This window comes from Heterodontus francisci, chromosome 34 (assembly GCF_036365525.1).
Source record: "Heterodontus francisci isolate sHetFra1 chromosome 34, sHetFra1.hap1, whole genome shotgun sequence".
In the NCBI taxonomy this organism is placed as follows: Eukaryota; Metazoa; Chordata; class Chondrichthyes; order Heterodontiformes; family Heterodontidae; genus Heterodontus; species Heterodontus francisci.
The window spans coordinates 37,812,240-37,825,154 of record NC_090404.1 but is presented as its reverse complement, the minus strand read 5'-3'; the positions used below and the strand labels follow the sequence as shown (position 1 = coordinate 37,825,154).

The 12,915-nt window shown below is 47.5% G+C and overlaps 1 protein-coding gene across 1 annotated transcript in view; it reads left to right on the top strand.

Moving 5' to 3' along the window:
• Positions 1 to 724: 724 nt before the first annotated feature.
• Positions 725 to 12,915, top strand: part of LOC137348833 (zinc finger protein 850-like) — a gene marked incomplete at its 5' end in the record, with an annotated part of 277,096 nt that continues 264,905 nt past the window's right edge. The window contains 2 exons of the mRNA XM_068014072.1: positions 725 to 1,056; positions 1,141 to 1,644. Of these exons, the coding sequence (XP_067870173.1) occupies positions 725 to 1,056; positions 1,141 to 1,644 (836 nt within the window). The remainder of the gene's footprint in view (positions 1,057 to 1,140; positions 1,645 to 12,915) is intronic.

Here is a 12,915-nt window from a genome sequence, read left to right as displayed (position 1 = left end):
CATCTCTTTCCTCCTCTGCCAGTTTTCTCCCTCCCTCTACTGTGGCTGGGTTCAGTTCTCCAGCCCCTGTGTGCAGAGTGAGAATAAAATTAATGAGTCAATGATTTTCTCTCCTGGTCACTGGGCCCCTGAAGCCCCGCCCACTCTCTGTTCTGGTCCCACAAATTACCAGATTCATTCAGCTCAATTTCACAACTTGTCTTTGTGTTTTTGTGGGTTCTCTCTCACTCCCTTTTTCCTGTTGTAACTTCATGTTACAGGGTATTAGAAAGGGAGGATTTGCGGAAGGAAACTCAAACATCACCTCAAGATGTGACAGTCACTCGATTCATCAGGAGCTGAATATCATCGGCCTTTGATCATGGAAGCAAAAAGTGTGGAGAAACCGTACACGTGTTCTGTGTGTGGACGGGGCTTCAGCCGATCAGCTGCCCTGTCGATACACAAGTGTAGTCAGACTGGGGAGAAGCTGTGGAAATGTGGAGACCGTGAGAAAGAATTAAATTACACGTCTGAGCTGGAAACTCATCGACACAGTCAAACTGAGGAGAGGCCGTTCATCTGCACTGAGTGTGGGAAGGGATTCACTCATTCATCCTCCCTACTCGCACACAAGCGAGTTCATACTGGGGAGAGGCCATTCACCTGCACTGAGTGTGGGAAGGGATTCATTCATTCATCTGCCCTACTAAAACACCAGCGAGTTCACACTGGGGAGAGGCCGTTCACCTGCTCTGAGTGTGGGAAGAGATTCTCTCTGTCATTGAACCTGCTGGCACATCAACGGATTCACACTGGGGAGAGGCCATTCACCTGCTCTGATTGTGGGGAGGGTTTCACTTATTCATCCACCCTGCTGATGCACCAGCGAGTTCACACTGGGGAGAGGCCGATCACCTGCTCTGAGTGTGGGAAGGGATTTACTCAGTCATCAAAGCTGCTGACACACCAGCGAGTTCACACTGGAGAGAGGCCGTTCACCTGCACAGAATGTGGGAAGGGATTCACTCAGTTATCAAACCTGCTGACACACCAGCGAATTCACACTGGGGAGAGGCCGTTCACATGAACTGAGTGAGGGAAGGGATTCATTTATTCATCCGCCCTACTCACACACCAGCGAGTTCATAATGGGGAGAGGCCGTTCACCTGCACTGAGTGTGATAAGGGATTCATTCATTCATCCGCCCTGCTGACGCACCAGCGAGTTCACACTGGGGAGAGGCCATTCACCTGCTCTGCGTGTGGGAAGAGATTCTCTCTGTCATGGAACCTGCTGGTGCATCAACGAATTCACACTGGGGAGAGGCCATTCACCTGCTCTGATTGTGGGAAGGGTTTCACTCATTCATCCACCCTGCTGATACACCAGCGAGTTCACACTGGGGAGAGGCCATTCACCTGCTCTGAGTGTGGGAAGGGATTCACTACTTCATCCAAGCTGGTGAAACACCAGCGTGTTCACACTGGTGAGAGGCCATTCACCTGCTCGGAGTGTGGGAAGGGATTTGCTAATTCATCCGCTCGGCTGAGGCACCAGCGAGTTCACACTGGGGAGCAGCCGTTCACCTGCTCTGTATGTCGGAAGAGATTTACTCAGTCATCCCACCTGGTGACACACCAGTTCAGTCACACTGGGGAGAGGTCATTCATCTGCTCCGTGTGTAGGAAGGGATTCACTCAGCCATCCTATCTGCTGAGACACCAGCGAGTTCACAGATAATTACAGGGGTTGGATTCTGCTGTTGCTGCTGTTAATCATATCCAGACTGAACCATGTTCATTCTGACAGTTGGGGTTTATTTCTGATGTCAGTTGCTCCTCTTGTGACTGAGCGTCTGCCCCACAGCATCTCTCATTCATGTGTGAATACACCATCATGTCTTCAAACCTCATTTTCAATTTAAATCCACTCAGTAAATGTACTGAACAAAAGATGAACAATAAACAGATCACAGGCCAATCCTGTAACTCTATATTGACAGGAGAAAGTCTGTTCTTTAGCTCAAGAATGAGGCTGTTTAAGCTGTTAGTGTTTCTTAGCACTCGTGGACTGGAGCTGTTGGACAGACAGGCTGTTCACAACTGTTAACATGTCAGATAGTGAAGGAATTAGTCTTCAAGTAAACTCACCAATTTATAAGCTCAGACTCTGGTCCCTGCTGTAATTAATACTCAGCATCCAATAGTGTTGATTTACAGTCAATCACTGAATCGTCTGGTTAATCTTTGTTACTTGTTTTGTGAAATACTCTCCCTATTAGTGCTGAACTGCTGGATAACTCTGATTACATTTAAATGTGTTTATACATGTTTATAAAGTGTCTGTGTGTCCAGATTTAACTAAGTTGTGATTTGTAACCAATAAATGATGTTTCGGGTATGACTTGTCATCTGGTATCTTGGTGATTTGTCGAGAAAGATTTAATTCATTCACTCAGCAGCTCGAGAGGAACCAGACTGAGGTTTAATGAACATGGCTGATCATCTACCTCAACTCCACCTTCCCACACTATCCCATATCCCTTAATTACCGTAATACCCAAAAATCTATCAATCTCTGTCTTAAATATACTCAATGACTGAGCATCCACTGCTCCCTGGGGAAGACAATTCCAAAGATTCACAACCTTTACAGCAAAGAAATTTCTCCTCATTTCAGTCCTAAATGGCTGATCCCTTATCCTGAGACTGTCTCGATTCCCCAGCCAGGTGAAACATTTTCTCAGCATCGACCCGGTCAAGTCCCTTAACAATTGATGTTTCAGTCAGATCACATCTCCTTCTTCTAAACCTCAGGGAATATAGGCCTAGTCTACTCAACCTCTCCTCATAGGAGGAGATGGAGCAGAGTGGGGGTGCTGTACAATAGTGGTTATGTTATTGAACTAGTAATCCAGAGGCCTGGACTAATGATGCTGAGACATGAATTCAAATCCCACCACTGCAATTAAAAAGCGAGGATCAATATTGGTGACCATGAAACTATGGATTGTCCTAAAAACCCACCTGCTTCACTAATTTCCTCCAGTGCATCTTGTAGATGTTACACACTGCTGCCACTGTGTGTCAGTGGTGGAGGGAGTGAATGTTTGTAGATAGGATACCAATCTAGTGGGTTGTTTTGTCCTGGATGGTGTCGAGCTTCTTGAGTGTTGTTGGAGCTGTACCATCCAGGCAAGTATTCCATCACACTCCTGACTTGTGCCTTATAGATGGTGGACAGGCTTTGGGGAGTCAGGAGATGAGTTACTCACCGTAGGATTCCTAGCCTCTGACCGGCTCTTGTAGCGACGGTATTTATATGGCTACTCCCAGTTCAGTTTCTGGTCAATGGTAGCCCCCAGGATGTTGATAGTGGGGGATTCAGTGATGGTACTGCAATTGAATGTCATGGGGAGATGGTTGGAGTCTTTCTTGTTGGAGATGGTCATTGCCTGGCACTTGTGTGACTTGAATGTTACTTGCCACTTATCAGCCCAAGCCTGGATATTGTCCAGGTCTTGCTGCATTTCTACACGGACTGCTTCAGTATCTGAGGAGTCGCAAATGGTGCGGAACATTGTGCAATCATCAGCGAACATCCCCACTTCTGAACTTATGATTGAAGAAAGAATTGTGTGTAATAACCTCTGGTGTGGCACCTTATCAAATGCTTCTTGCTTCTTGAAAATCCAAATAAACTACTGTTTCCTCCTTATTCACCTGACTAGTTACATCCTCAAGAAACTCTTAACAGATTTGTTAAACATGATTTCTTCTTCACAAGTCCATGTTGACTCTGCTGAATCATATTATGATTTTCTAAGTGCCCTGTTACCATTTCCCCAGATAATACATTCTAGCATTTTGCCTACAACTAATGTGAGGCTAATTGGACAAAGGCTCCCCATTTTCTCTCTTTCTACAATGTTATTACTAAACCCTTTCTCAACTGATTATTTCATAAAAGTGCTGTACTTGAGTCTTAATTTGGCCTTGTGCCATCTCCTAGTGGGCTTGTCCTGTCAGTGCTGGGTCAGGCCATTGCCCAGCTCAAACAGCCCAGATAACAGGAGCCAACGAACCTTATTTCACTCCTCAGGGTGGTTTGTTTCTTGAGGTTCAGATTATCATTAAAATAACAACACGCACTGTGTCCACCCATCGTTCTCCCAGACGCACGGTCACCTCACAGTCAGGATCATGTGTCTATGAAGGGGAGGTTGTTGTCCTGTCTAGACCACTCTGAATACCCTTGCTTCATAATGGTCAGGAGTAGAAGGTCCCAGTATTGTGAGAAGAGCCTCAGGGAATCAGTCCCAGTGATCTTGTAAAACAGAGGAACACATGAGTGGGAGGAGGCCATTCAACCCCTCGAGCCTGTTCCTCTATTCAGTTATATCATGACTGATCCATATCACAACTACCTTTACCAGAGTTGGTTACATATCCCTGTAACCTTACCCAATAAAAATACATCACTCTCAAGTTTTGACATTTTCCTTTTCTCCCCATCCACAGCAGCCTCTTGGGGGGACAGCGTTCCAGATTTCACTATCCTTTGTGTGAAGAAGTGCTTCCTGACAGCACCCCTGAATGGCCCAGCTCTAATTTTAATGTTGTGCCATCTTATTCTGCATTCCACCAACAGAGGAAATCATTTTTCTTTATCGACCCCCTTAAAACCTTTAATCTTCTTTAATACCTGAATTACATCACCCCTTAATATTCATACTCTATGAAATACAAGCCTAGTCTATATGACCTGTCCTCACAATTTAACCCTTTTAGCCCTGATATCATTCTGGTGAATGTGCAGTGTACCTCCTGCACAGCTGATATATCCTTCCTGAGATGTGCTGCCCAGAATTAAACACCTCACTTCAGATGATGTGTAACAAGAGTTGCATATAACTGCAGCATTACTTTCACCCTTCAGATAAAGGCAAACATTCCATTAGACATTTTAATTCCCTTTTCACCCAGTCCAGTAGTTTTTAGTGATTTCTGTGCATGAAACCCGAAATCTCTCTGTCCCTTCACAGTTCCTAACTTTTAATCATTTAGAAAATATTCTGATTCATCTTCCTTAGATCTAAGTTACCAGAATGGTTCCAGGGATGGGAGATTTTAGTTACAAGGTGAGGTTGTAAAAGCTGGGGTTGTTCTCCTTTGCACAAAGGAGATTGAGGGGAGATTTAATCAAAGTGTAAAAGATTATGACAGGCATGGATAAGTTAGACAAGGTAAACTGTTCCCATTACAAGGATTAGGAGACACAGATTGAAAGTTTTGGGCAAGAGATGCAGAGGGAATATAAGGAAGCACTTTTTTACACAGTGGGTAGTAAATGATCTGGAATTCGCTGCCCATGAGGGTGGTGGAAGCAGAGACAATCAGTGATTTCAAGAGGAAATTGGATGGTCACTTGAAGGAAATAAACTTGCAGGACTACAGGGGTCAAGCAGGGGAGTAGGACTGAGTGGATTACTGTGTGGAGAACTGTCATGGACTTGATGGGCTGAATGGTCTCCTCTGTTCCATACATGACTCTAATGTTAATGACCTCGCACTTCCCCACATTGACCTCCTGCTGTCTCTGTTATCTCCACTCGCTAATCTATCAATGACACTATGCAATTTTTTGCTCCCTTCCAGAATACTCAATATGTCACCTAACTCAGTATGTGGGTTTGTTCAGGGAAAATCGTGTTCAACTAACTTGCTGGAGTTTTTGAAGACATAACAGAGAGGGTTGGTGGGGGCAATGTTGTTGATGTTGGGTACATGGACTTTCAAAAGGCATTTGATACAGTGCCACACAATTTATATGTATTTATTTATGAGCATTTCCAGCACGTTCTGGTTTTATTTCATCTTCACACTGTATCCTCTGTAATAACTAACAATATCAAGGAAATCATCTTAATACTAACATATGAACAAAGAAGTTAATTTTGTGTCTTGTATCAGCAACTACATGTATATATTAAGCAGCAACCCGTCAAGAAACAATGATTACAAAGCAATGGACCTTGACTGATTTATAATTAATGAATTAAGAATCATGTTAGAAAGAATGGGCTTTAATTTAAAAGTATTAAGTTTAAAAACTTAAGTCTGAAGCTTGTAAGAAATTCAGTATCAGTAGGACTTTGTAACTCACTGTAACACAGTCAGCAGAAAAAGTTTTGTGACCCAATAACATTCATTAACTTTGCTAAAAAAGAATCAATTTCTGTACAAATTCATACCGTCCAAGGAGATAACAACCGTAATGAATAGAACTCTTCATAGGTTTTTATCGCAATTATTGTCAACATGTTTTATCGATTAAGCCTCAATTAGAGTAGGGTAGTAACTGACTTTGCAGGACCTGGACCAACCATCGGGCAAACGAGAAAGGTGGTCTGATGGCCAAAAAGGGTATAAAAGAACAGCTATTGAACATGAGAAGCAATACAGAAAGTCCAGGGCAAGGAAGAAGAGTATCTTCAGTCAACAGAACACAGCAAGAGAGAGATTGCGTCACAGTCACTCAGAGGGCAACCACCGAGGATCTGAGGAACAGAAAGCCACTATTGTCGTTGTTAAGTATTACTTCTTTACACTGAATATAAATTACTTTATGCATCAAGTTCCTGAAGGCGTTCAAGGAGAAAGGGGACCGGGCGTCACTGTCGATCCTCACAGCGGAGCCGCTCTTCACGCTTCCGTCACAACGGGACCGGGTGGTGATGATTCACCTCTACAACCCCCATGTTCCGGTGGTGGATGTACTCACCTTTCTTGCCAGGTACGTCGAGGTGGCCGGCAGCAGCACTGATGTCAAGGACCCCTTTGGGATCTGGACCAGCAAGCGGCAGGTCAAGGTGACCTTGAAGGTAGATCCCAGTGGAGCCATCATCCATCCTCCCTCCAGCTTCGCTATCGGGGGAAGTCGAGGCTTCTTGGTCTACGCTGGGCAGCCCAGAGTTTGCCGCACCTGTGGCAAATCTGGTCACATGGCAGCCAACTGCAGCACGGTTGTTTGCAAGAACTGCAAGGAGGAAGGCCATCAGACCAAGGACTGTAAGCAGACTAAGTGTTGCAACTTGTGCGGTGCGGCAGGCCATCTCTACAAGACTTGTCCCAAACGTTGCCTCAGCTATGCTCAGGCAGCAAGGTCCAAGGATAGGCCGGGAGAAGGTTCGACGAAGGAGTCCGCTGTCCGAAAGGAGACCAGCAACCTTCTCCGCAGTGAGGAACTTCAACCTGAGAAGGAAGGGGAGGCAGCTGAAACCAACGACCCAGCACCTACCCAGCGCCCGGAAACCCCTCCTCCACAGACAGAATCAATGGAGGAGGAGGCAGCAGATGGACAAACAGGTCAGTGGCAAGTGGTCCAGAGGAAAACCACAAAGAAAAAACATCCGAAAGCCACCACCCAAACCAGTGGCAAGAGGAGGCTCTCTTCTGAATCAGACTGCAACAACTCCTCTTCACTGGACGGGGAAATGCTGGAACGACAGCCCCTTCAAAAGAGGCGGCAGAACTCCGAGATGGATGATAAAGCATCCCAGCCCCCGGGCACTGGAAGCTGTGATGGGCCCGGCGTGCCCCAACCCCAATGCCCCACACGTAACGAAGTGGCCAATGCATCTCAGCTCTGCGACACCGGGAGCAAAGACACGTCTGGCGCACCTGAGCTCCGGGAGACCGGGAGCTGTGATGTTTTCGAGGAGGAACAGATGGAAGCAGCTGAGGACAACCCAATCCTCTCTGCCTACAAGACCCCCCCAATGTCACCCGAGCGGCACAAACCCTGCATGAAAAATCAGGAGGGGTTTCTGAGCCCAACCAACGTGAAACTGCTTGCGCATACGATGGGTATGCAGGAACATCCCGAAGGGGAAGGACTGGGACTAGCGAGGATAAATGGTATGGGAAGCAACAACTAATTTTTAGTAAAAAATGGGTGTAAGAATTGCTTCCATTAATGTGCGTAGCATTAAATCTACTATGCGATGTGTTTCAACCTTGGATTACCTTGCCAAGGTCAAAGCTGACCTACTGTTTCTGCAGGAGTGTGGAATACCACACCTCAGCACCTACAGGCAGTGGTCGCGATGGTGGTCCCACGGGCCATCGATCTGGTCGGGGGGTAATGACTGCCGTTCCTCCGGCCTGGGTATTCTGCTGCGGGGAGGTAACTTCACCATCTCCGAAGTTAAGGAGGTGGTGGGCGGCCGCCTCCTCGTAGCAGATGTGATGTACAACAACGCTCCGCTACGGTTGATCAACGTGTACGCCCCGGTACAACGCAGCGAGCGGCTGACCGTCTTCCAGCAGCTCCCACTGCTGCTGGCGACGTCCAGGTCGGTCATCCTAGGCGGTGACTTCAACTGCATCATCGATGCGGCTGGACGATCCGGCAGTGACGACAGCAAACTGGACGCTACGTCCAGATTCCTAGCAGAAACAGTTAAGGATGCCAAACTGCACGACATCTTCAGCAAACCTGCAGACGGAGCGCAGCGCAGATACACATGGTCAAGATCGGACGGGTCTGCCCGTTCCAGGATTGACTTCCTGTTTGTGTCCCGTGCTGTCACGGTCGGATCCACCGACGTCAAGCCGGTGTTCTTCTCCGACCACTGCCTCTTACTGGCCGACTGTCACTTACAGGACGACCAGCGGGTTGGCAGAGGGACGTGGAAGCTCAATGCGACACTGCTGACCCCAGAGAACGTTGAGGAACTCAAAAGGGATTACAATGGTTGGAGGACCGTGAAACCCCTCTTTGAGTCTCCAGTTCACTGGTGGGAAGCGATTAAGGAGAACATCAAGAGGTTCTTCATCCACAAAGGTGTTCAGAAGGCGAGAGAGAGACAGAGGGAACTGTCCCGACTCCAGAAAATTATGCAAAATCTACTCCGGTTGCAGTCAATGGGGGTCGAGGTCAAGGAGGACCTCCAAGAGGTGAAGAGCCAGCAGGCCTCGCTCTTTGCCAAGGAGGCCTCCAAGATCATCTTCCGGTCCAGAGTCCGCTCCATCGAGCAGGATGAGACGTGCTCGCGTTACTTCTTCCAAAAGGTACACAGAGAGAGCTCTGTTATCAGCAGCCTGAAGGAAGAAGATGGCTCGGTAACGTCTTCGCAGCCTGACATACTCAGGATCAGCAAATCCTTTTATGCTGGACTGTATGACGCGAAGCCCACAGACAGCAGAGCCTCCCAGTCCTTCCTGTCATCTATCACAGAGGTCTTAGATGACAGCAGGAGGGAGGGACTGGACAAGCCGCTAACTCTGGACGAGCTGACAAAGGCCGTCGAGTCTTTTGAGACGAGTAAAACTCCCGGGAGCGACGGCTTACCGGTCGAGTTGTACTCGGCCCTGTGGGACTGGGTCGGCCCAGACCTGCTGGAAGTATACGAGAGTATGCTCCTGGCCGGCAGCATGTCAGAATCCATGAGAAAAGGCATCATCACCCTCATTTACAAGCAGAAGGGGGAGAGGGCAGAATTCAGAAATTGGCGGCCCATCTCACTGCTTAATGTTGATTACAAGATTCTGTCCAAAGTCATAGCCAGTCGAGTCAAGTCTGCTCTGGAGTTGGTGATTCACCCCGATCAGACCTGTACTGTACCCGGCAGGAAGATCTCTGATAGTCTCGCGCTACTCAGGGATACGATCGCCTACGTACGGGACAGGAGGGTGGACACCTGCCTCATCAGCCTGGACCAGGAGAAGGCTTTTGAGAGGATATCGCACACCTACATGATGGACGTGCTTTCCAAAATGGGGTTTGGGGAGGGAATCTGCAATTGGATCCAACTGCTCTACACAAACATCAGTGGCGCAGTCTCAATCAACGGGTGGGAATCTGAAAGTTTCCCGATCAAATCTGGAGTCAGACAGGGCTGCCCTCTGTCCCTGGTCTTGTTTGTTTGCTGTATTGAACCCTTTGCTGAGTCTATTAGGAAGGATGCGAGCATAAGAGGGGTGACAATCCCAGGCAGCGGAGGCACTCAGGTCAAAACCTCCCTGTACATGGATGACGTCGCCGTCTTCTGCTCGGATCCGCTGTCCGTGCGCAGACTGATGAGCATCTGCGACCAGTTCGAACTGGCCTCGGGAGCCAAAGTTAACCACGGCAAGAGCGAGGCCATGTTCTTTGGCAACTGGGCTGACCGATCCTTTGCCCCTTCACCGTCAGGTCAGATTACCTGAAGGTGCTGGGGATATGGTTCGGAAGGGCTGGGGCGTGCACCAAAAGATGGGAGGAGCGAGTAGCCAAGGTACGACAAAAGTTGGGCATGTGGGGGCAGCGATCTCTCTCCATTGTGGGTAAGAACCTGGTCATCAGGTGCGAGGCGCTCACGTTGTTGCTCTACGTGGCGCAGGTCTGGCCCATACCCCACTCCTGCGCCGTGGCAGTCACCCGAGCCATTTTCCGCTTCGTCTGGGGATGTAAAATGGACCGGGTCCGGAGGGACACGATGTTCAAATCTCTGGACAAGGGCGGGAAAAATGTACCCAACGTGGCCCTCATCCTGACGACCACTTTCGTGTGCGGCTGCATCAAGGTGTGTGTAGATCCCCAGTACGCAAACTCCAAATGTCACTACGTGCTGAGGTTCTATCTGTCCCCGGTGTTGCGAAGGATGGGCCTGGTCACATTGCCGCGGAACGCTCCGTGCAGTTGGGCGGTGCCGTACCACCTATCCTTCGTGGAGCAGTTTCTGCGGGAAAACACCTTTGACCACCGGTCCATCAGGCAGTGGTCTGCACGGAATGTCCTCAAGGCCCTACGGGAAAAGGAAATGGTGGATCCTGTCGGATGGTTCCCCGAGCAGACCGTCGAAGTCATTTGGCAGAATGCCTCATCACCAGAACTTTCAAACAAGCACCAAGACGTAGCTTGGCTGGTGGTGAGAAGGGCCCTCCCCGTCAGATCCTTCATGCACACCCGAAGTCTCGCCCCCTCCGCACAGTGCCCCCGCGTTGGCTGTGGTGGGGAAGAGACGGTCGCCCACCTCCTCCTGGAATGTGCCTTTGCAAAGCAGGTGTGGAAAGAGATGCAGTGGTTTTTGTCAAGGTTCATCCCAAGCAGCTCTGTAACACAGGAGTCTGTGCTCTACGGGCTGTTCCCAGGGACGCACACCGAGACAAACATTAACTGCTGCTGGAGGACTATCAATTCGGTGAAAGACGCCCTTTGGTCTGCCCGAAACTTGTTGGTCTTCCAGCGCAAAGAGTTGTCCACCACCGAATGTTGTAGACTGGCACATTCCAAGGTTCAGGACTACGTGCTGAGGGACGCACTAAAGCTTGGGGCAGCCGCAGCAAAGGCTCAATGGGGAAAGACCACAGTGTAAGGTTCCCCCACCAAGCTGGACTGAGGGGCTGGATCCATGGGAAACCCCTCGAACTGTATCGTAAATATTCTCAATTGCTGTAAATGTAAAACTGTAATTGACATGACAATTGTGAAACGGAAGGATTGGGAAGGAACTCATGACAGTATTGAAGGAAACTGATCTCCCTTGCAATGTTTGTATTTTTTGGTGCTGTTTGGAAACTGTCTGGCAATGTAATTTTTACAGATGTTTATGAATAAAGTATATTTTGGAAAAAAAAAACTTGACCATTTTCACACTGTATCCTCTGTAATAACTAACAAAGTTAAGTAAGCCATTGTAATACTAACACATGAGTAAAAAAGTTATTTTTGTGTCTTGTATCAGCAGCTGCATTAATCAAATGAATGTATTAAGCAGTAACCCATCAAGAAACAATGATTACAAAGCAATGGACCTTGGTTGGTTTGTAATTAGTGAATTAAGAATCATGCTGGAATGAATGGGCTTTAATTTAAAAGTATTATTTAAAAACTAAGTCTTAAGCTTGAAAGAAATTCAGTATCAGTAGGACTTCGTAAGTCACTGTGACACAAATTCAGCAGAACAAGTTTTGTGACCCTGATCACATTCATTAACTTTGCTAAAAAGAATCAATTTCTGTACAAATTCAAAAATAAAAACAAGAAATGCTGGAACCACTCAGCAGGTCTGGCAGCATCTGTGAAAAGAGAAGCAGAGTTAACATTTCGGGTCAGTGACCCTTCTTCGGAACTGACAAATATTAGAAAAGTCACAGGTTATAAGCAATTGAGGTGGGGGTGGGGCAAGAGATAACAAAGGAGGTCTGGATTGGACCAGGCCACATAGCTGACCAAAAGGTCACGGAGCAAAGGCAAACAATATGTTAATCGTGTGTTGAAAGACAAAGCATTAGGATAGATTAGGTGTTAATACACTGACTATAGAACAGCAGCAAGTGCAAACCTGAAAAAAAAAGTGGGCAAGCAAACTGAACAAACTAAGATGAAATGAAATAAATGCAAAAAAAAATTGTAAAAAATGTAAAAAAAGAATGTAAAAAGAAAGAAAAAAAAATAACTAAAAATGAAAATAAAATGGAGGGATGTCATGCTCTGAAATTATTGAACTCAATGTTCAGTCCGTCAGGCTGCAGTGTGCCTAATCGGTAGATGAGATGCTGTTCCTCGAGCTTGCGTTGATGTTCACTGGAACACTGCAGCAGGACGGAGATGTGAGCATGAGAGCAGGGGGGAGTGTTGAAATGGCAAATAAATGGAAGCTCAGGGTCCTGCTTGCGGACTGAGCAGAGATGTTCCGCAAAGCGGTCACCCAGTCTGCGCTTGGTCTCCCCAATGTAGAGGAGACCACACTGTGAGCAGCGAATACAGTATACTACATTGAAAGAAGTACAAATAAATCGCCGCTTCACCTGGAAGGAGTGTTTGGGGCCTGGGATAGTGAGGAGGGAGGAGGTAAATGGGCAGGTATTACACATCCTGCGATTGCAGGGGAAGGTGCCATGGGACGGGGACGAGGTGGTGGGGGTAATGGAGGAGTGGACCAGGGT